Genomic DNA, 24,195 nt, shown 5'->3' with positions numbered 1-24,195 from the left:
AACTGCTAAAACATTTGGAGGGATGTTTTATGTGTATTATTTATTTTTACATTTTTTCTAGGTCTAGCCACAGTTAATGCTGCCAAAGAGTTACAGATTGCACTGTACCCCTCATTCCAGATTACTTTAAAGAGAATCTCTTTCTAGTCTCCATATCCTGTTTTAGTACTCTAAGTCTACTAAAGTTTAATCTAATGTAATCTAACCTAATATAAAACACTAAGTCTGTAATCTCTCTTAATAGGAGAGTTGACATTCTCTTGAGTTCTATGTAACATTGCCAATCTAACATAATCTAAATGGGAATGGAATCTCATGGTGCAGCCTGTTTCACCTTATCTTTTTGAAGTTGAGTGAAGATAAGTACATTATCTTCATATAACAGTAATGCAAAATATATAGTACATATTAAATGAGAAATGTTTAGCTGTGAAAGTCCAAGTCTAGAAATGATTTAGGTGTTCATTACAACAATTGGATTTAGCACTTTAAGAATATTGATAGATTAGTTGCTAATCAAATGTATTATTACTTACTGAACATATTTTCAAGGCGAACAATGCAAGCCAGGTATTCATCGAAGGTAATTTGGTATTCTTCATCAGCAAACCTTAACCCAATAAGTTGAATGATCTTGTTGTTAAGTTGCATTCCTAAAAGGCAATAAATAATTAAAGCATGTGCATTGAATTTTAACTCTGAGTCTTTTTAGAATTCATCTACACCATAGCTGTCTAACTCCTCTTGCAAAGGCCCTTAATAAATAAGACATCCAGATTTGCCACTAAGAGTAAAACAGCAGTAATAAAATGGTAATCTGCAAACACTCTTGACATTCGTGACCTGAATTGATTGAACAGGATCCAGTGCCATGTGTCCAGCACATATCAGCCAATTTCTTTCAAATGCCAATTTCCTTCTTGAAGAAAAACAACTGTTTAGAAAGACAGTTTCTTATCTTTATTTGTTACACTTTATGATTCTGTTCTAAAAATAAATAAATGCTTGCTAAGTCAACAAATTAAATCGAGTAACAGTAATAGTGCACAAACATTCTTGTAAATATCTTTTTAATAATGAAAATGTGATTGAAAAGTGTTTGGGAGCTTTATACCTTTTATCTTTTGAGATTCTGCACACTGCTTTAGAGAGCAGCATAGCTCAGGTAGAAAGCTACATCATATTCTATGTAGTTCATCAGATATCAGTGATGAGAAAGTGTAGGGTAGAGATCACAGTGATATAGTGTCCTGTAGATTTTGACTAATTCATTCAGTATCTTCCCTTATGTGACTTGTTTGCAATTTGTGCAGTATAGGGAAGGGCATTCAGATCAATGGCACAGCCACACCAGAAAGTGGTGGACAACAACTTAAAAGTGTTTGTATACACAGTTGATAAATCATTATTGTTTCAGGACTGATAGGCAACTGAATGGATAATGTAGAACACCAAGAATTTGAGGCATCAGGATTGACACTTAATCTAGACAAATGTGACTGGGGGAGATAGAAAAATCACAGAAGTAGACTAAGAGTAAGGACTTCAAAAACAGTACTGGTAGATTAATATGGAAATGGGACCACCGAAAACTTGAGAAATAGAATAAAGAAAAAAATAGGCCTGTGGCCCTTATGGAAATTTTCATTGAAAAGAAAAAACTTTTAATGTACATTTCAGCTGTCATATTACTAGAAAAAATATACATAAATAGAATATCAAGATTTTCTTTTGGTTATCACAAACATGTTGCTCCATTTGCCCTGTTTAACAGACAACACCACCTTAACTTGCCATTCTGACACCAGTGAGCTCTTGAGCATGTTGCAATGTGGAAGTGTGCTATTTCTTCAATATTTTAGTATGGTATTACAAGCAGCAAGAATTCAAGTAGAAAAAGTTTAAAAAGGCATGAGAAAAGCAAAATAGAGAATAGTGGGAACAAGAGAATGAGATAATGAAAGTCACTAAAGAGGAAAAAACAGCATTAAGGTTTTTTTTTAATTAAATGGTCAAAAGTAGTGTGGAAAAATATAACATAGAAAAACACACCAAATAAACAAAGGGATTTAGGATGATTTAAAAAAGAAGCCCTGAAAGGAACTGAAATGTAGTGGAGATAACTGTAAGGAAGCGGAAACTGTGGCATATGATGCTTGTGATTGTGAAACATGAAAGGAAGTTGTGGAGGCTGATAGAAAAGTTTTAGTCAGGGTTATCTAAAGGATCAAAATTAAACATGGAAATGGTGATGCATGAAGTGAAGAGTGCATAAGAAATAACATGAATGGAAAAGAATCAATAAATAATTTTACATATTGTGAAAGAGGTTCTGCAGTGGACAGAAATAGTAAGTGAAAAATTTCTACTACAAAAAGATATGGTGGTGAGTGGTGACAGACATGGCAAAGGGTAACTGTGTGAAACTGACAGTGCACCGAGAGTGGTTTTGGAAACTGTTATCTAACCAATGGTATAACTGTATTGAATCAGACAAATGAAGTCAAAATAGACCCAACAACAAATTGTTGTTTCTTTTATAATTAAATTTAGACAAAGAAGAAAAAAATAGACAAAAAATACACTAAGACTAGGGCAAATAATTTTGAAATTAGGATGTCTGTTGTTAAAATAATTATAATCATTACATGCTGCTATCAAATTTATCTTAGTTAACAGTATCTTTTATTATTTGGTTCTTCTTTTCATCTTAGCTCTTTTTTAAACATTACCAGCTTCCTTTAAAGCTAATCGCATTTCATAGGATGACATTGTCCCAGATCTATCTGTATCAAACATAAGAAACAGACCCTGAAAAAGAGAAATGGGAAGACAAATAATTGTATGTAAACATGTACACATTCACATAATCAATACATTTTTACTGATTGTTTTCCCATCTTAAAAACTCAAGTTGAAGGCCTGTGTTAACTTTAACTTTTCATAAACAATTGAGACTAAAGCAAAGTAATCTCAAAATAATATGTGTAAATATTCCAAGAAAAAAAAAAAGAAAAGTTGAACTTACAATCCATCTCTTCACCTTTTCCCAAAAAATTGTAAATTCAGGAAATTCGATTTGTCCAGTATTATTTGTCTGTAACCCCAAGTCAAAGAAACTTTAGAAGATATCATGGACTAACCAGGTTCAACTGATTTTTTCACCTTGTATCTAAAAAATAAACAATCTGCACAGGTTTTTAAAACTTTCTATAAACTTGGAAACTTTCTATAAAAAGTATCACACTTTTTTCCAGTGTCCTACTCCTAGTTTAGCCACAAACAAAAACATAAAAGATAGTAAAATAGTGAAAATAACACTATAGAAGCAGTGTGGTATACACTATGATGTTTCTTTTATGTCAAGTTTACATCATTTTTTTATTAACCTGAGTTTTCTTTGGGTACCATTGCTATCCAAGGACATTATGATTAGTGTTTATAAAATGTCCTTGAGTTTGTGAGTACATATATGTCCTGTGACGGATGGGCTATCTGGCTGTGACTTCTGCAGGCTTCTCTGCTCTTCTCCAACAAAAGTAGTGAGTTTAAAAACTGAATAGAAGTGTCATGTAATTCTAGTTTGTATTTGTACTGCATGGTGGCTAATTTCACCGTGCACAAAATCTTAATATGCATGGAACGTTACTCAAAGAAATCCAAATTTCAACTTAGAAATGTTACAGTTAATAATACATTCACTGTTAATCATTTCATGCCAAACACATTCATTGAATATATACACAGTATGTTGATTTGTGTAAGCTGTCTTTTATAAAGGTGTTTGCTAAATATAAAATTAAACTTATTATTTTATTAGAAATAATGAAATGAATACTGCAGATGCAATGATGCCAAGTTTTTTGGCAAAGAGAATACAAACTACGTTGTTTGCAGTTGCAGCATGCATCTTGCTGGCTGAGATGTGGGCATGGGGCAGGCTGCTTAGTCGCTACTAGACTGAAGATCATCAAATATTTTTCTTTGTGAATCAGAACTACACTTTTTAATTATGTTTTCAATTACCTCAAAATGCTGAAGATAAAATCAACACTGCAATGAATGCTAGATGGTCAAATTGCCAAATGACCCTGATGAAGTATTCTCTCATTTGTCAAGCTTCTTGTGTCCTTATGTACATAACTTGTGCTGCCATCCTTTCAAAATTAGACTTCAAATTTGCATTTTTAATTTATAAAGTATAATGGAACTGGAATCTATATTTGTGACTGAGCACAATCATCCTCATTTATAAAATGGACCATTCACAGTGCTGTGCTACATACTAGGTACAAAAGCAATCCTATTCTAGATTTTTATATTGTATAGTGCTAATAACTTTTTTTGGATTCAGATCTTCCTGCTCATCTGTGTGTCACTTTCTACATTCATAAGTTGTCAATTCAGTGGCAAGATATAAAAGATTTTCATAAGTGGAGAAATATGCTGCCAACAAACACAAAGAAGGGTATGTCTTAAAACTTCAGCATATCCTATTTTGTGTTATTTTTCTTGAGACTTTTGTCTCCATTTTCAACTTCAGTTTATCCTGTGATTTATGAGTTATAATTGCAAACAATTTTATATAGTGCTGATTTCTGTTCCTGTTTATGCTACACAGTAGGGTACTTTCTGACACTTCCTTTGTTAATTATACTGTAGGTAAATAAATAAAAGTGAAAAACAGGATACGAAAGACAAAGTATAAAACTATCTGCCTGCTACCTCCCACATACCTGTACTAGAGATTGCATATTTTCCACATGTGCTGTTTATATGCTGCACCAACCTATCAGCTGGCTTCACAAAGTTCCAACAGTAGTTTTAATTTGTATATGTTTTAAGTAAAACAAACTTTTCTTTTAAACAGTACATTTCAGTACATTTCTGTTGTTTACTACATCTATAGTAGTTACAGTATATTGGTGAAGGCTACATGAAAGTGTGGAAAAATGACCATAAAAGACAAAATGTATTTTTTGTTGCATGATCCGTAGAGGTTCCTATGTTGTGATTACACCCTGCACATGCATTACAAATTACACTTACTTGATTGAAAAGTTTACCAACATTACTTGCATTTCTCAAAAATGATGCTGCTGTGAAATTATTCTTATGTAATTAGAGCACCAACAATATAATACATTTTGAGGGAGGAACTTTAACCCTAATCACTAAGTCATTTACACCCAATCACCCAGATTGGTTCTGGCTACACCACCTGACAATGTCTACCCCTTGGTTTCACACTGAATGTAATACAGTAGTTTTTAGTTCCTTGTCTTTCCATTCTCTACTGTTGTTCTTGATGGATAAAGTGATCATTGTGGAACTTCATGTACTATGAATAGCATTATTATTGAAAAGCAGACTGTAATCTGCCTTAATTATAAGTTTTTGCCCAAATGGCAGCAGTGAATTATAAATGAACTCTTTGGGACTCTTATTTACAAAGTTGTTTTAAATCCATACATTCTTTTTTTCTTGTTTTCAAAGAGTACACTCTTAGTTTAAAACCACCGGACAATTTATAACCTTATTTAAATGATCTAGAGACAAAAAACATTTCATGAGGTCCAGAAGCCTATGTGGGTTTTTGAAATAAAGTATGGCCTTTCCAAAAGATCAGAGATCATTGTCAGAGACAGAGATAGATACATCTGAGAAAGAATTATCATTCCATCTGGACATTAGAAACTGATGAATCTAAAAGCTGCCCGGGACAACATTCTCTTTTTACAATTTTGCTAATCTTCAGTAAACTTTCTGACTTTGAAGCAAGGATGCATTTTTGTTTAGGACTATATATAATACACTTACATAGTGTAAATCCAGATGGCTACCAATTTATATTATATTTTCCTGTATGGCAGTTATATTATCTTAATAAATACTATATTCTATGCTTTGTCTTTATATCTAGAGCGATTAAATAATAAAGTAAACACAGGGCACCTGGTGAAGGGAATATACTACTTACTTTCTCATAGGGTAGGCAGGCTGAAGGAGGCCTCTCAAAAGAGAACAGTGCAGTAGAAGTAAGACATCGTTGATTGGTAAGTGGCATTAACCAAGGTGTATCAGTCTTCAGGTGTCTAGGAAACTCTTGAGGACCAAAGTAGTATTTAGGTCAGGTTTATATCCAGAGCCAACTGTATGTTGTTCACACCAAAGCTAGTGAATCTATATGTGGAGTACTGTGGTGTGACAAGCAGTACAGGCTTCACTCACAATCGGTGCTTAAGTGGACAGGGTGTGTGTGCGTGTGTCTTTCTTAGTGTTTGTAAATCTTAGTGTACAAGTGTAGACCAATCCTATAACGAACTTGGTGAGTTCCACTCTTCCTACAATAATACAACTGTAAGTATTTTCAACTTTCTGCCCTCAATTCTTTCCACTGATATTCCTCTATTGTCACAAATATTCTTTCTAAAAGACCTTGCTTCCTCATACTATTATCGCTCACAGTTTGTAGGTGAATTAGGTGCAATTGCTGCAGAAACAGTGTAAGTCTATAACTGGGAATCTTTCAGCTTTCCCTGTTTTAAGCTTAAGAAAATCTTTCTTCTAAAATTTATTTTGGATTGAATTGTACAGCACAGATCAATACGTCATCTGACCCCAGTATTGAAAGTTGGTGGATATCCAATACACAGACCTTCTTCTTGGTTTCTGCTCTTACTTTTTCAATTTCTTTCCAATGGAAACTGCTTTGGCCATGCAGGCCTATGCTCAGTCAATTTGATTCTTGGTGTATCCTGTTTAGTAGCTTAGTGCTTTTAATTTAAAAAAAAACTGAAAATTAGTCTGTACTCCATATGTGAATCTATATATAATGCAGAGCTGACTCACTCACACACTCACGCATATCTCAAAAACAACACAATTTCTAGTTTTGTTAAGAAGCTTAAATTTGGCAGAATGGCACATCTACGTCCTTAGGTATCCGCAAAGGAACGGCATTATGATATATCAAAATTTAGAGGTAAAACAAAAGAAAAGTTAAACTTTAATTAAATTGGCCACCACATTTTATTATTTAATTATATTTATTACTATTATGCTGAGGGTGTGCTTTATGCAAATTAAGGATGCAGCAGAAGTGAGTGACTGGCCAAATGAATAGCACCAGTACCCAACAGGGTGGACAGATGACTAAAGATAGGGCAGTGTCCTGGAAAGGAAAAAAAATGATCACTAGGTAAAATTAAAGGAGAAAGTTTGGCAAAGCTCAATGGTTAGGAAGTGCTGTTTTTTGCTGTTGACTACCAGCACTCTTAGATGTGCACCAGCTGTCATCTTGGTTATCACTTCAGCACCATTGGCTCCCCCAAGCCCCAGTCACACCACTGAAAACCAAAAAGGGCATTGATCTTGGTGCTAAAAACATTAAGGGAAAACCAGGCAGATAAAAAAGAAGTAAATACTCAAATTTCACATTACTCCTACTGCTTACCCCATCCATCCATCCATTTTCCAACCCGCTGAATCCGAACACAGGGTCACGGGGGTCTGCTGGAACCAATCCCAGCCAACACAGGGCACAAGGCAGGGAACCAATCCTGGGCAGGGTGCCAACCCACCGCAGGACAGTACTGCTTACCCATTTCAATTCAAAAGAATACACTTTCCTGTAAATTTATGTTTTGCAATGACCATTAACAAAAACCAAGGCACTAGGAAAGCAGAAATTGGTCTAATGCAGGAATGTGTTCCTCATGAAATGACTTTCTCATGCTCACACAGTATCAGTAGCAGGATTTGAACCCACAACCTCAGGGTTTGAAGTTCAAATACTGTATACAGAAAAGCACTTAGTTAGGTACATAGTACTTCTGATACACCTGATTTACCAATGGCACTAAAACATATGCCCATTTTCTTACAGAATTTCCCAGGGGGTGCTAGATAACATAGCTAGTTTTAATATACATCTCCCTTTATTAAAATAATTAATTATAAACCTACACAGCAAAATCACCAGTGTTATTGTATCACTGTAAGAGTTCATTTAACTCTTAAAAAGTATTGGGAAAGCATGTTTATATAAGTATATACAGAGAGATGGCATTTTACTGTGTACATCTACATAACAAGGTTTAGAAAATAAGATTGACTTCAACTTTTACCAATCACAACTACTTATAGTTAGGTCCATAAGTATTTGGACAGTGACACAATTTTCATTATTTTGGTTCTGTATGCCATCACAATGGATTTGAAATAAAGCAGTCATTATGTAATCGAAGTGTAGACTTTCAGCTTTAATTTAAGGGTTTACCAAAAATATGAGCCATTTAAGAATGACAGCAATTTTTCTGCATAGCCCCCTATGATGGGTGGATGGGAGCCAATGAGTGGAGTGTTTGTGTTTTGCATGTTTTAATTTGTTTGTTATAGTGTTGCTTAATCTATTATTGTATTTGATTTTTAAATGATAATTCATAATTTAATTACAAAAAATAACCAAGCAGTGTAACTAAGCAATTTAGTCTGTGCTTAGCTATTAAAATGGTAAAAATACATTTGTTTCTTTGTTTGTTCTTTGTCCAGCCTATTGTCAAACACTTTATTTCTGTAGTTTTCCAATAGAGGCTTCTATACACATCCCTAAACTGATGCAAGTATACTTACAGTGCATGCATAAAAACATTGAGGAAAGGGAGATATTTTGCCAGAAGCAATCGAGTGAAAGGAATCTCTGCAAGTATAGTTAGTAATGTGGACAAATGTTAAATTGTCTTTGATTTTTTATCCTGTAGCTGTAAAATATCCATTTGCCTTTTTATTTAAAGATTTCATGAGACAAAAAGAAAACTCTTGCATTTTAACTTTATGCAGAGATATGTCTCCTATAGCAAAAAGTAACAGGTCAAAGGTAAACACCCTTGCCTACTAGGATGGCTGTATTATAGAAGTTAGACTGTACGATGAAATACTGTAATGCAGAAATTATTCAATGAAATGCAGTTGCTATAGTAACAAACATTGCTCTGATTGTTGAAGAGTACTATTATTCACCTACGCATCTATTGAATTTCAGGCAGTATTGAGAAGGAGAAATATAAAGAAAAATTAAGTGAAGAAACTGTGAAATGTCTTGTAAAATCATGGGTTTGAATCACAAACAAATGTTCCACTCAATGTAGTTTCAAACATAAATGTAAGACAACCAACTTGAATGGGTTGCTAAAGAACATAAAGATACTCCCATAAAGGTTTAACATTAAAGAATAATAATAATAAAGGTTTCCTAATCAGTGTATTGGAAGATTTGAGCTAATAGTATGGCTTCCATAAGTCTACACTGAAACTACTTTGTCAAACTAGGAAGAACACTAAGTATAACTTAAGTATTTGTCAAACTACAATAAAGTCCACTTATAGTATAATAGTACATTAGGTCCATATTTAATGAAGCAATCACACTTTGAAAACGTGTTTTTTTGCTTTTGAATATATGTATTTTTTCTAGTAAAATTATGAATTTAAAAGGATGACCCCTGTCTAGATAGTTACAAGATGTACTTTAGGTGAACTACTACATAAAATCTGAAAAATTAAGTATGCAGACATCAATATAAAACATTGCCAAAGAATACAAGCTAAACCAAGTTAAAACATAACAAAACAATTTCAGAATCAGTACTTTAAAGTAGCTGTTGATTTGATGTTTATAGCCTTATAACATTTGAAAAAATGAAGAATCTTCAAGAAGAATAAAGGATACATCCATTAGATCGATAATGCTGTGGCATGTATGCAGTGGTAATCCTTTATATTTGATTTCTTTTCCTGCAAAACAAAAAAAAATCATACTGTTCGAGCTTTTCCTCTCATGGCCATAATTGCATTTATGATAAGCATTTGCAGAACAGACTAAAAGGTTATTGAAAAAACAGTCATGTTTTAATGATCATTATGTGAGTTCTCACTAATAAGGAAATGATAGTAACTTTTCATCTTTTGCTTTGTTGCAATTCAACAATCACAATTATCAAGGAAGCCTTTGTAATGCTATCTATCTATCTATCTATCTATCTATCTATCTATCTATCTATCTATCTATCTATCTATCTATCTATCTATCTATCTATCTATCTATCTATCTATCTATCTATCTATCTATCTATCTATCTAAGCCATAAGAAACCTTGCCAGTATGTCTGGCCCTGATGTAGATTTATTGTTCCTCCTGTCTTTTTTAATGACAATGAGGTTTACACTTTGTTTATCTACATAGTCCTGTCTTTACATTTTCACAATATGATGAATTGTGGCCGGTGTCATTACCCAACCGGGACACCTCTGTAATGTAAGGACAACAGAAGATAACTTACGAAGGGCATTATCTCCCCCAAACTGCTGTTTGGCAGTCCCCCTGGGGTGTAACGGCCCCTCTGAGTCCCACAGGGCTATATGGGACTTGGTATTGGTCAGCTCAACCCTGTTGGGTTCTAGGGATGCTGCCAGAGGGAGTTTCAGAGACCTACTTTGGGCATCTGCCACACCTGGGAATAATTCCATGTCTCTTAACGAGCCACCTGAAGTTCTCCTGGGTGCAGCTTAAAAGGAGCCAGCAGAAGAGAGCCTGAATTGGGAGGAGGTGGAAGACACTCGACTTATGAGGTGTGGAGAATGAAGGGGGCTGCAAAGCTGTGGAGGAAAGGGACACTTTTACTCTGCTTGTGACTGTGTTATGGGTTGGGGAGCCTTTCCCTGAATAAAAGGCATTGGACTGAACTGGTGTCTCTGCATGTTTGTGCCAGGTCAGGGTGGTAGGTGTGCCCCTGGTTTCCACAACAGTAATAAATAAAAACCTGAATGTTTACCTTCAACATTGGGAAGCCATTTAAAATAATGTTTATTTAACCTCTTCCTGCATCTACATGTTTAAAATTGAAATATTATCAGGTGCACAATTCATTTATTCATATTCTGAAAATGTCAGTGTCACAGAGACTAACCCTACACGATAAAGCACAAGGCAGGAAGATATCTTATGTAATAGTGGTCTATCATGGAGTACACTTATAATCACTCTGACAGTCTTTCACACAATGACAGTGTAGAATGATCAATTAATAAAAAGAAAAATCCATGCAGTAAAGAATGTGCAAATTATGTGTGAGGTAAAATAATACAATTTAAACTGTTACAGGTATTGAGCAGAAAAAAAACTAGAAACATTTTCTTAATTTTGGCAAAATGGTAGCATAGTACTTAGAATAGTTACTCCACAGTGTCATCACCTCAGCTTAATGCTCAACTTGGTCACCTGAATGTTCTCTCTATGCTTACATGGGTTACTTTGGGTTCACCAGTTCCTTCTTACATCCCATCCAATTTTGACTTTTAACTCTCAGTTTGCTTAGAGTGGGTGTGCGTGAGTGTGTACTCTGAGATGGACTGGCATCCTCTTTGGGGATGACTCCTACCTTTTCTCAATGCTTCATTTCTCTGTAGCTTTGAAACTGGATTAAGTGGATTCAATAAATGGATGCATGGGTCTGCTATTTTTGCTTGATTATTAGAAATCAGCTTTCACAGCTTAATAGAATCCTTTACAAATAGCAGCCACAATTCTAAAGTAAAGCTATACTGGACTTCTTTATTAGAACTTTACTTACGTCTGCTCAGTACACCATCAAGCACATTTTGAAGGTCCCTGGCACTGATTGCCATTTTCTAGGAAGGAAAACAAAAGATTATTGAAAGAAAATTATTATTGAATGCTTTGCTTCTAATATAGAGAATTGTGGTAATTGAATACTGTAAGCATTTACTGCTATAAAATGGATGTAAGGTAAATTCCTGTAAGGTAGGGGTAATCTCAACATTCAGAGGCTTTTCTTTGAAACCACCAAACTCTTGACCATTCTAATGTGAGCCAGAGTCACACAGAGATATGCCCTATTACTATAAATGATATTAACCATATGGTGTATCTTTTAGTCTGTAGGAGATTAGGAAATTGACTATACTAATTACTTTTGTGCAGTCACTTACTATTTTAAATAACCCCAATTCTAAAAAAAATGGGACACTGTATTATATATATATATATATATATATATATAATATAAACTGAATACAATGAATTTCAAATCTCATAAATCTGTATTTTATTCACAATAGAACACAGAAACCATATGAAATGTTGAAAGTGAAACAGTTTACTATTTTATGAAAAATAGTAGCTCATTTTAAATTTGATGGCAGCAACACATCCAAAAAAGGCTGGAAAAGTAAGTGGTACTAAAAAAACAATTGGAGGGACATTTTGTAACTAATTGGGTTCATTGGTTTAAAAAGAGAATCTTAGAGAGGCAGAGTCTCACAGAAGTAAAGATGGGCAGATGGTCACCAATCTGCAAAAAAACTGTGTCTACAAATTGTGGAACAATTTCAGAATAATGTCCTTCATCGTAAAATTGTGAAGTCTTTGAATATCTCATCATGTACGGTACATAATGTCATCAAACGATTCAGAGAATCTGGAGAGATCTCTGTGCAGAAGGAACAAAGCCAAACATCAATATTGGATGCACATGATATTCAGGTAGCACTGCAATACAAAGAGGCATGATTCTGTCATGGAAGTCACTGCATGGGCTCAGGAAATCACTGTCTGTGAACACTGTTCACCATGCCATTCACAAATGCAGGTTAAAGCTCCATCGTGCAAAGAAGCAGCCATATGTGAGCATGATTCAGAAATGCCACCATCCTCTCTTGACCAAAGATCATTTGAAATGGACTGAGGCAAAGTAGAAAACCGAGGTCAGACAAACTAAAACTTGAAATTCTTTTTGGAAAACATAGACACAGTGTCCTTCAGACTAAAGAAGAGGGGGGCCATCCGGCTTGTTATCAGCACTCAGTTCAAAATCCTGCATCTCTGATGGTATGCGGGTGCATTAGTACCTATGGAATTTGGAGCTTGTACATCTAGAAAGGCACCATCAATGCTGAAAGGTATATATATATATATATAGGTTTTAGAGCAACATGTGCTCCTATCCAGACAACGTCTTTATCAGGGAAGGCCTTGCATATTTCAGAAAGACAAAGTACATACTGCATCTGTTACAACAGCATGGCTTCATAGTGGAAGAGTCAGGTTACTAAATTGGCCTGTTTGCAGTTCAGACCTTTCACCAATTAAAAACATTTGGTACATCAAGAAACGAAAAATACGACAATGAAGACCCAGGACTGTTAAGTAGCTGGAATTCTATGTCAGACAGGAATGGGACATCATTCCTCTCCCAAAAGTCCAGCAACGGGGCCTTATTCTTTTCTTAAAATGATACATTTTATGAATTTAAACATTTGATATGTTTTCTATGTTCAATTGTGAATAAAGTACGGGTTTATGAGATTTGCAAATCATTGCATTCTAATGTTATTTACATTTTAAACAGCATCCCAACTTTTGGAATTGGGGTTATATCAGTTTAATTAATACATCAAAGTAGTTACATTTTAGGGTTTTCTTTAGGGAAAATCAAGCATTTGACAAAACTTGCATGGGTTTTAGCCCAAAAGATATGAAGCCAAGGACTATTCAAGTACTCAATACCTCAAAAAAGATAAGAAAAGAGACAGCCTTCATATGACACCTAAACTGTCATGAGTAGTTGATTAGAACATGTCAGGCTGTATCATCCTGGAGATTTTATTTCCTTTCCCCCCATTGCCTGCTGGAATTATGGCACTATACCGTCATGTGCATTTGAAGTGTGTGGGTTAATAGGATTAGTCAGAGATGTAATTTTTCAAAACAAACCTTTCTACGCATTGCTAACAATGCTAAAAAAGCAGAACACAGCAGGAGAAAAAGATTATGGCCTTTAAATAACATGAGTAACCATTAATGCCTGAGCCCTATAATTCAGTGTGCAAACTTGTTTCCAAAGTATTTCATGAAAGCCTCCCATCCACTTCACTTTACACAAAGTAGAAACTTTAAAACTAGCCATTGAACAAACAGAAATGACCAAGGACTTATAAATAAAATACCCTGCAAAATCCCAACATAGTGATAAGGAAACATAATAGTAAGCAAGAGGTCATCTTCCTAATGTGCTGCCTTTGGTCTTGTGCTTCAAATGGTGTTAGGAGCCTCAAATTAATTTCCCAGCTGTCTGCTGCTAAAATATGTTATTGTTTATTTTCTGTGATTGATTACTACTTCTGTACTGATGTGTTATATTTTGGGATATCTTTTATAACATCTACAGTATATCTCTTTGAGATAACCTGCTGTAAGAGCAATATACACTGAGATATAGATTTTTTAGCTACAACTACAGAATAATAAACCAGGCCCCAGTGTGTCCACAGATCATGCTGAATTTGTCAGTAAGGTACACCCTCTCTAGACGACAACAGGCCAATCAGCCCAACAAAGCTCGCCAGTACTATCCACTTATTTCTTCCAAGAAAACATCAAGTCGAGTTTTTAAAGACCCTAACGTCTTGCTGTCTACCACACTACTTGGTAGCTTATTCCAAGTTTCTATCGTTCTTTGTGTAAAGAAAAACTTCCTAATGTTTGTGCGAAATTTACCCTTAACAAGTTTCCAACTGTGTCCCCGTGTTCTTGATAACTCATTTTAAAATAATGGTCTCGATCCACTGCACTAATTCCCTTCATAATTTTAAACACTTCAATCATGTCACCTCTTAATCTTCTTTTGCTTAAACTGTAAAGGCTCAGCTCTTTTTATCTTTCCTCATAATTCAACCCCTGTAGCCCTGGAATCAGCCTAGTCGCTCTTCTCTGGACCTTTTCTAGTGCTGCTATGTCCTTTTTGTAGCCTGGAGACCAAAACTGCACACAGTACTCAAGATGAGGCCTCACCAGTGCATTATAAAGGTTGAGCATAACCTCCTTGGACTTGTACTCCACACATTGTGCTATATATCCTAACATTCTGTTAGCCTTCTTAATGGCTTCTGAACACTGTCGGGAAGTCGATAGCTTAGAGTCCACTATGACTCCTAAATCAGGACTAACCAGGGTACTGATTTTTTCCCCATGGTGGCTTCAATATGCCTCAGTGTTTTCATATTAGATGAGGGAGGATTTTATTTGAAAAACATGTTCTATCCCCTCTTCAGATTGTCAACACCTGGTGACTTAGAAGACCACTGCATTAAGGTGAATTCAGTGTCACGTTCCTGAAGACATTCCAGTATTTTCTTAATCTTGTAACCTGGACCCATTTTTCTGCTGAAACACCTACAGTGTTTACAGATGGGTATACTGCTGCCATAAATACATGTACTTGATCATCAATGCGCATAGAAAGTCGCTACCCTTTTCATAATGTTCAACATCTGTTGCCCTTTAAAACCAAAAGAAGACAAATAACTTTAGATTTGGATTGGATAATAGGATACCTCACACAGTTTACTTGAATTACAGCCTTGCGTCTGTTTGCATACATCTTTTACCAAATTTTCACATCTATAAGGAATACTATTTGCCCATCACTCCTTAAAGAATTGTGAAGGCTTGGGCAAAGTGTGTAATAACTGTTGGCAGTTTGCCTTCTCCGTCTTCAATGAATTCATAAGATTTTCAGTGGGATTTAGGTCAGCAGTCTGACTAGTCCATTAAAGGACATTTACCTTCCAATCCTCTGGGTTGCTTTTAGTTGCTTTGGGTTATTGTCATGTTGAAAGGTGAACTATCTTCTCATTATCAACTTCCTGACTAGAGGGTGCCACTTTCTTCAAGATGTTGCCTATATTTTGCACCATTCATTTTCCATTCTATAATGACTAGAAATGGCTTCATAACTGGATGCTGCCAATGTAGAAATTGAGTATTTTGGTTGTTGCCTAATATACTGTTTTGCATTTTGGTGATAACAATTTGATTTTGATCTTATCTGAGCACAACATCCTTTGATGTGACTTGTTTATTACTAACTTTTTCTTCCTAGCATCTCATACTTGTCACATTTGTGGAGCACTTTTGATACTGTTGTCACATTCACACATTAACCAGTCTTCACAATACAGGCTTCGCTTCTTCAAAGTTGTCTTCTGGTATCCTCTCTAATCAGTATCCTTCTTGCTTGGTTATACAATTTAGTGTGATCACTTGGTCTATGTAGGTCTTGGGTGATGCCATACACTTTCCACATGTAAGAATGGTCTTTCCTATGTGCCAAGGAATACTTAAAGCCTTTGTAATATTTTGCACTTGTCCGTTGACTTTTGTCTTTTCCCAACTTTATCACAAACTTCTTTTGAAAAAACCTTTCTGCCCATAATGGATTGTTTCTGTCTGGAAAGGGAAGGGTGATCGCCTGGATTGTGGCAACTACAGGGGAATAACACTGCTCTCAGTGCGGGGTAAGGTCCTCAATAGGATGTGTGATTACTTGCTCACCAGTGACCGGAGCAATCTGGTTTTACACCTAAGAAGTCTACCATCGACTGTATCCTAGCACGGAGGGTTCTCATGGAGAGCAAACACAAATATCGGCCAAGTTTATTTACAGCTTTTGTCAATTTTCATAAAGTGTTTAACTCAATTGAATAAGCTGCCCTGTTAGAGATTCTGAGATTTTCCGGGATCCCCTCAAGGTTGCTGGATATCATGGCTGGCCTGTACACTGGTACTGTGAGTGCTGTACAAAGTGGAGACAAAACCTCTGCGTTTTTCCCAGTTGATTCTGGGGTTCGTCAAGGGTGTGTTCTTGCTCCTACTCTGTTCAATGCTTGCATAGACTGGGTGTTGGGCAAGGTTGGCATCCAGTGGCTGTGGGGCATCTGTTGGTGAAGAAAGATTCACTGATCTTGACTTTGCTGACGATGCTGTGATGTTCATGGAGTCAAGGGAGGCTTTGATCAGGGCTCTTGAGAGACTGAGCGAGGAATCGGAGTGTCTGGGTTACGAGTGTCCTAGATAAGAACTAAGATCCAGTCCTTTAATGAGCTCTTAGACACAGCCATCAACAGTGTGTCTGTCTGCGGAGAGAGTGTCGATCTTGTCAAGAGGTTTACTTACCTTACTTCAATCTAACAGTGCCCACTTTTTATATTCCATAGCTCAAAATAACAATGCCTTCCTAATTCTTCTCTGACTGAACCATAACTTTTTTGAGTTGACTACTGGAACCCCATTCATAACAACTTGCTTTCAAAAAGGTCTCTTTTGGAATGACTGCTATTAGGTGACTGATGGTAGCCCCAGTGTTAGGGCTCATTTATACTTCACGCTCAGAACGCATACGTGCATGCATCATGGCTGCCACGCATTCCCAGCATTCATTTGACGCGTCCACTGAGCAGGTCCTCAGAAATTAACACGATGCGTCCGCAAGTTGCAGTACCAGCAAAAAGTCGAGGGCGGTTTGGGGGTGCAGTGTGATAAAAGTTGGAACGTGACGTCAGAGTCTGTTTACTATCTACATGTGACAGAAATTCGTTATGTGGATCCTACGGGATCGATGTGCGCGCTTCGATGTTTGATGAATGGTTCAATGTAGTAAAGCAAGATGCCGATATACAGATGTATTCGTGGTGCTTTTATATTCAAGAGTCACATATTCCCGATCGTAAAGACACAAAACATTTTAAAAGTCTCACATACCATCTTTTGTGCCATCTTTTTTTCTGGGGCTTCCTCCTGACCTGACAGCAGCGGCAAACAGCAATAAATCACCACACAGAACACATTAAATGTATGATATTCCAACTCTCTGCACATTTAGAATCGTTAGATTTATACTTGATATCACTTTCATGATGAAATGCATTGAAGTATGTATGTTACATTTTTCAGATAAATCGTTAATTTCGTTTAAATCAGTGATGGAGTGGTAACGCTGCTGTCTCGCAGGGAGTCACGTCGCTGGTATTCCCTGCCCGGAGTTTGCATGTTTTCCTGCTGGGTTTCCACAGTGTGCTCCGGTTTCTTTCCAAAGATATGCAGTTTTGGTGCCGCTAAAATGACACCAGTGTGTGTGTGTCTGCTTGTATTCACCTTGCGATGAGCTGAGATCCCGTCCAGGGATTGTTTCTGCCTCGTGCACAATGCTTGCTGGAATGGACACATCCCTGGACTGATAGATTTAATCATTAAACATCCTTTTCAGAGATATTGTGGTAAGGTGTCATCGGAATTTAATGGGTGTTCCAGGCAATTCACAACACAGAGAAGCCAAACCTGTTCTCACCGTGATAATATCTCGTACTGCCACCTTCTGGATTCCTCCAGATATACGTAAAGTACGCCTGAAAGTATAAACAGTAAAATGCTTGCATACAGGAGCCCGACGTTAATCTGTCATGTCAACCTTCATTTCTTCCTCCCATCAGTGGTCTGTTTCAAACCAAACTTTTCGGATGGTTTCCCTTTGTCCATACACATTTAATGGTGATAAATCTGAAAATCTCACAAGGATTATACTAGCATATCTGGTGTCAACTACTGCACCATATTCAAAAAATGTTTGCCCCTTCTCCTTCTGAGGTGCACTCATAATCTTTTGCCACAGATGAGACTCTCAAAATGCAGCATATCATGGTTAGAGCTATAACCTCATTTCCTTTGATATGACTCACAAATTCTACCTCTCTTAAAAAATCTCACATGCCTTGGGTTTGATATATGTAGATTTTTACAAGATAGCAATTAGAGATGAAAGACATAACTGTAGATTGCATACACAATGATTACAGTATATGAATATTTAATATCTGTTTAATCAAACAAGTATAGGCTATTGCCCGCAGAGCCAGTCATCATTCTGTGTGCATAGAATAAAACCATATAATTAAGGCAAAATAAATAATTACACGTATAATTGCTCATGTTATTCAGATATATTTACCATCAAAACAGCCAACTTAAAAATCCACCTTAATAAACAGGACAAGTGTCTGTGCCTTTATATCTGTGCATCCATCTGGTTGCAGTCTCTGTCATTTCAATAGATAACTCATCACAAACATTAATAATGCTTTTAGTGGAGACATAAGTATTGCAAATGACTACAATGTGCCATCTGTTGGAATGACAAATGCAATGCATTTTACTAGTTCATGCATTACAGATCAGATTCCAATAGATGGTGCACTGCAAACTTTACCACCAAGGTCTACATTGATTACTTAGATTTAAAGAAAGTGTGGTCAAAATGGGACCCAGGCTAACAGATGCACACTTATTATAAAAAGAACTACTCTAAAAACAAATAAATAAGGCAACTAGGCTTCTCCTGTTGCACAATCTGTTTTTTTACTTCATTTAACAAAGCAATCAGGTATTACATAATTAAAAGGACAAGGAAGGATAGGAAACATCATATTTTTATACCTGTCCAGATATTTGCTGAAATAGTCTTCTCAAGCCTTTTTCTTCTTCGGTTTCCTGTTTCACTGATGGTGGAGGAGGTGGCTATAAAGCAATAAAAAAGAACAGCTTAACTAATGTGCAGCTGTAGGTGTAAAGTAACATTTGACATTTTAAAAGCTGACTTGATTTTGTTAATATTCTGTTTAAAATCATGTGAAGAGTACAATTTATTTATTATTCACTCTGTCACAAGTGGCTGGAGGACAGACCCAGCTGGGACGCCTGGAAGGACCCGGAGGTGGCATATTCGTCCTCCGGGCCATGAGGGGGCAACCGCTCTGGATTGGGAGAGGACCACGGAAGAGGAGCAAGGAGGCTCAAGCCTGTTGGTGCCCGTGGACACCACCAGGGGGCGCCCCGAGCCTCAGAGAGCCTGGGAGGCATTCACTTCCGCCACACCCGGGAAGATGGATGAGGACCCTTCCAGGGACGCCCGGAGTGCTTCCGGGTGCAAGGGCAGCACTTCCGCCACACCAGAAAGTGCTGCTGGAAGAATGTCATCAGGCACCTGGAGCACGTCCGGGTGAGAATAAAAAGGGCTGCCTCCCTACAATCAGGGAGCTAGAGTTGGGAGTGGGAGCTGGACGAGGCTCCCGTGGAGGGAGGAAAGGTGGCCCACGGACAGTGAGAGAGAAGCCTGGAGTAGAGGTGATTGGTGCTGGGAGCACAATGTGCTGTGCAGGGCTGTGTTGTTTCCTGATTAATAAACGTGCGCTTTTTGAACAAAGATGTGGTCTCAGTCTGGTGGTGTTCGGGCATGTCTCACACTCATTAGACCAAAACTTGAAGCAGTACTTTTAGCACAAAGCTTTATTTAAAAATTTCTTTCACCAATTCATTTTTTTAATTTAATTTTAATAACCTTGCTTTATCTGGCATTTAACAATAATGTAAAGGCTGACTGACTGATGGAGTTTATGTATCTAAGTTAGGATAAAATAAGCAAGTAGGGTATTCAATGATTTAATGACAGGGTATGCTTGGTGCATAGACTTTTATTCTGAGATTTATTGGTATTGGAGAAGTAGAAGTAAACCTTTACTGTATTCCATCAAATATTTAAATTTTAGTCTTACTTGTATTACATTATTGAAATGAGCTCTAGATTTGAATCCTGGAATGGTCATTTGTGTACAGTTTGTACATTCTCTCCATTGCTGTGTGGGTTTTTTCTTTGGATTTCCTGTTTTCCTTACACATTACAAAGATACTGTACATTTGATTAATGACACTAAACTGGCTTTCAGTGAGTGACTGTGCCCAGCAATGGATTGCCACCCGATCCATGGATGATTTCCTGCCTTGTTCCAAGTGATGCCTGGCTAGGCATTGGATCACTGTGATCTTGAATTTAGATTACACAAATATTCAAGATTTATAAATTCATAATGTAATGTTAATATATCAATATGATCTTTTAGACCAGTTAATTTTTGTGCATTTTGTAATGGAAAAAAAATAATACAACACCAGATGTTGGACTGAATTTTCATTGTTGCTCAAATAGCAATAAACAAATGAAAACTATAAGAAAACAAAATGGTACAATAACAAAAAACAAATGAAAACAGTAACAACTGTGACTATTGAGAAGATCTGTCTTGTAGTTTTCATTATCTTGCAGGACTAACAGTTGCAGCCACCATTGTTCACAACTCTGGAACATGCAGCCAGTGAGTCTCTGAACCTGCAGATGTGGGCCTTCAGAAGGGTAGGATCAAGCTGCTTATATCTGTGGATGTTGCGATCCAAAGCAGCACCTGCACACCAGCATTTCTCAGGACACTTGTGACCACAACAGATGTATGTTCCATGGTGTCATCCTCATGCAAAATCAGGTCATGCAGGACATGTGATTAGAGGGACTCCGATAGATTGCCTTGCTCCAAGAAAAGCATTATGTAGCCTATCCCTCACAGGCTTGTCACTAATGCAAGCATTGTGTCCACCAATAGTTTCAACAGCAGTACAGTTAGCAGATCTCAAACAGTATCTCAGATAGGACAGTCTGGTGTGTCAGTCCTGCTCTGATGAGCTGCCTAAAAGGTGACCAAATATACAGTACTGTGCAAAAGTTTTAGGCAGGTGTGAAAAAATGCTGTAAACAAAGAATGCTTTCAAAAATGGAAGTGTTGATCATTTATTTTCATCAATCAACAAAATGCAGTGAATGAACAAAAGAGATCTAAATCAAATCAATATTTGGTGTGACCACCCTTTGCCTTCAAAACAGCATCAATTCTTCTAGGTACACTTGCACACAGTTTTTGAAGGAACTCGGCTGGTAGGTTGTTCCAAACATCTTGGAGAACTAACCACAGATCTTCTGTGGATGTAGGCTTCCTCAAATCCTTTGGTCTCTTCATGTAATCCCCGACACATTCGATGATGTTGAGATCAGTGCTCTGTGGGTGCCATACCATCACTTCCAGGACTTCTTGTTCTTCTTCACGCTGAAGATACAGTAGTTCTTAATGACTTTGGCTGTATGTTTGGGGTCATTGTCCTGCTGCAGAATAAATTTGGGGCCAATCATACACCTCACTGATGGTATTGCATGATGGATAAGTATCTGCCTGTATTTCTCAGCATTGAGAACACCATTAATCCTGACCAAATCTCCAACTCCATTTGCAGAAATGCAGCCCCAAACGTTCAAGGAACCTCCACCGTGCTTCACCGTTGCCTGCAGACACTCGTTATTGTACCGCTCTCCAGCCCTTCGACGAACAAACTGCCTTCTGCTACAGCCAAATATTTCAAATTTTGACTCATCAGTCCAGAGCACCTGCTGCAATTTTTCTGCACCCCAGTTCTTATGTTTTCGTGCATACTTGAGTCGCTTGGCCTTGTTTCCACGTCGGAGGTATGGCTTTTTGGCTGCAACTCTTCCATGAAGACCACTTCTGGCCAGACTTCTCCGGACAGTAGATGAGTGTACCTGGGTCCCACTGGTTTCTGCCAGTTCTGAGCTGATGGCACTGCTGGACATCTTCTGATTTCGAAGGGTAATAATAAGCTTGATGCGTCTTTCATCTGCTGCACTGAGTTTCCTTGGCCGACCACTGCATGTATGATCCTCAACGTTGCCCGTTTCTTTGTGCTTCTTCAAAAGAGCTTGAACAGCACATCTTGAAACCCCAGTCTGCTTTGAAATCTTGGTCTGGGAGAGACCTTGCTGATGCAGTATAACTACCTTGTGTCTTGTTGCTGTGCTCAATCTTGCCATGACATGAAACTGTCTTCCACAACCTCACCTTGGTAGCAGAGTTTGGCTGTTCCGCACCCAGTTTTAAGCCTCCTACACAGCTGTTTCTGTTTCAGTTAATGACTGTGTTTCAACCTACGTGTGACATTGATGATCATTAGCACCTGTTTGGTATAATTGGTTGATCATACACCTGACTATAATCCTACAAAATCCCTGACTTTGTGCAAGTGTACTTATAAGAATTGATGCTGGTTTGAAGGCAAAAGGTAGTAACACCAAATATTGATTTGATTTAGATATTTCTTTTGTTCGCTCACTTTGCATTTTGTAAATTGATAACAATAAACAATCATTATTTATATTTCTGAAAGCATTCTTTGTTTAGAGCATTTTTTCACACCTGCCTACAACTTTTGCACAGTACTGTATATATCCATCCATCCATTTTCCAACCCGCTGAATCCGAACACAGGGTCACGGGGGTCTGCTGGAGCCAATCCCAGCCAACACAGGGCACAAGGCAGGGAACCAATCCAGGGCAGGGTGCCAACCCACCGCAGGACACACACAAACACACCCACACACCAAGCACACACTACGGACAATTTAGAATCGCCAATCCACCTAACCTGCATGTCTTTGGACTGTGGGAGGAAACCGGAGCGCCCGGAGGAAACCCACGCAGACACGGGGAGAACATGCAAACTCCACGCAGGGAGGACCCGGGAAGCGAACCCGGGTCCCCAGGTCTCCCAACTGCGAGGCAGCAGCGCTACCCACTGCGCCACCGTGCCGCCTACTGTATATATATATATATATATATATATATATATATATATATATATATATATATATATATATATATATATATATATATATATATATATATATATATATATATATATATATATATATATATATATATATATATGCACACTCAAAAGAAAGGGACCCTCTGCTTATATATTATAAAATAATTTTCATGTGTTATTAAACATAAAACTTACTTCAGGAAGATCTGCACTGATTGTATTTCCCATTTCCCTGTTGAAGCAAACACAGAAAATACAAATTAGGCATCAGTTTCATTGCAATTTCTGAACAGAGTGTGGCCTGAATAGGTTGTGGCATTTCTATCACAAAACCAGATAAAGGGTTTGAAAAGGAATGGTTTGAGCATTATTCATAAAGAAATCACATGTGAGAAAATACCAAAAACTGTTCCTAATCCATTTTAAATTTCTATTTGTCCTTCCATTTTAATAACATGATTATCCCGGTTTGGTATCATGGGAGTCCCTTTGTCAGGTGAGTAAAGGTGAAAATTTCATGTCCTGAAAACCAGAAAGGACCGAAAGGAAAGGAAAGGAAAGTGAAAAGTGGTGTCCTTTCATGGGTAAGTAGATTTCTCTTTGTTCTGTTATGAGAAGTCAAACAAACTAAAAAGATTACAATATGCAAGCTCTCAAGGCAACTCAGGCCCCTTCTTCAGGCAAGATGTATTCAAACAAATGCATTAATCAAATTAACCTCAGCTATTTTCTAGTGGAAACAGAACCATAAAAATATTAACTTAGAGCACAGAAAACAGCTGTATGAT

At 37.1% G+C, this 24,195-nt stretch overlaps 1 protein-coding gene across 1 annotated transcript in view; it reads right to left on the bottom strand.

The window, feature by feature from the left end:
- The window catches only part of capn9 (calpain 9), an 87,596-nt gene that overhangs the window by 7,447 nt on the left and 55,954 nt on the right, over positions 1 to 24,195 (bottom strand). Inside the window, exons 12-18 of the mRNA XM_028797301.2 lie at positions 23,603 to 23,639; positions 19,346 to 19,426; positions 11,631 to 11,688; positions 9,731 to 9,795; positions 3,029 to 3,097; positions 2,733 to 2,811; positions 537 to 653 (exon numbers count right to left, since the gene is read on the bottom strand). Of these exons, the coding sequence (XP_028653134.1) occupies positions 537 to 653; positions 2,733 to 2,811; positions 3,029 to 3,097; positions 9,731 to 9,795; positions 11,631 to 11,688; positions 19,346 to 19,426; positions 23,603 to 23,639 (506 nt within the window). The remainder of the gene's footprint in view (positions 1 to 536; positions 654 to 2,732; positions 2,812 to 3,028; positions 3,098 to 9,730; positions 9,796 to 11,630; positions 11,689 to 19,345; positions 19,427 to 23,602; positions 23,640 to 24,195) is intronic.

This window comes from Erpetoichthys calabaricus, chromosome 3, assembly GCF_900747795.2.
Source record: "Erpetoichthys calabaricus chromosome 3, fErpCal1.3, whole genome shotgun sequence".
In the NCBI taxonomy this organism is placed as follows: Eukaryota; Metazoa; Chordata; class Cladistia; order Polypteriformes; family Polypteridae; genus Erpetoichthys; species Erpetoichthys calabaricus.
This window is presented reverse-complemented; position numbering and strand designations above follow the sequence as displayed.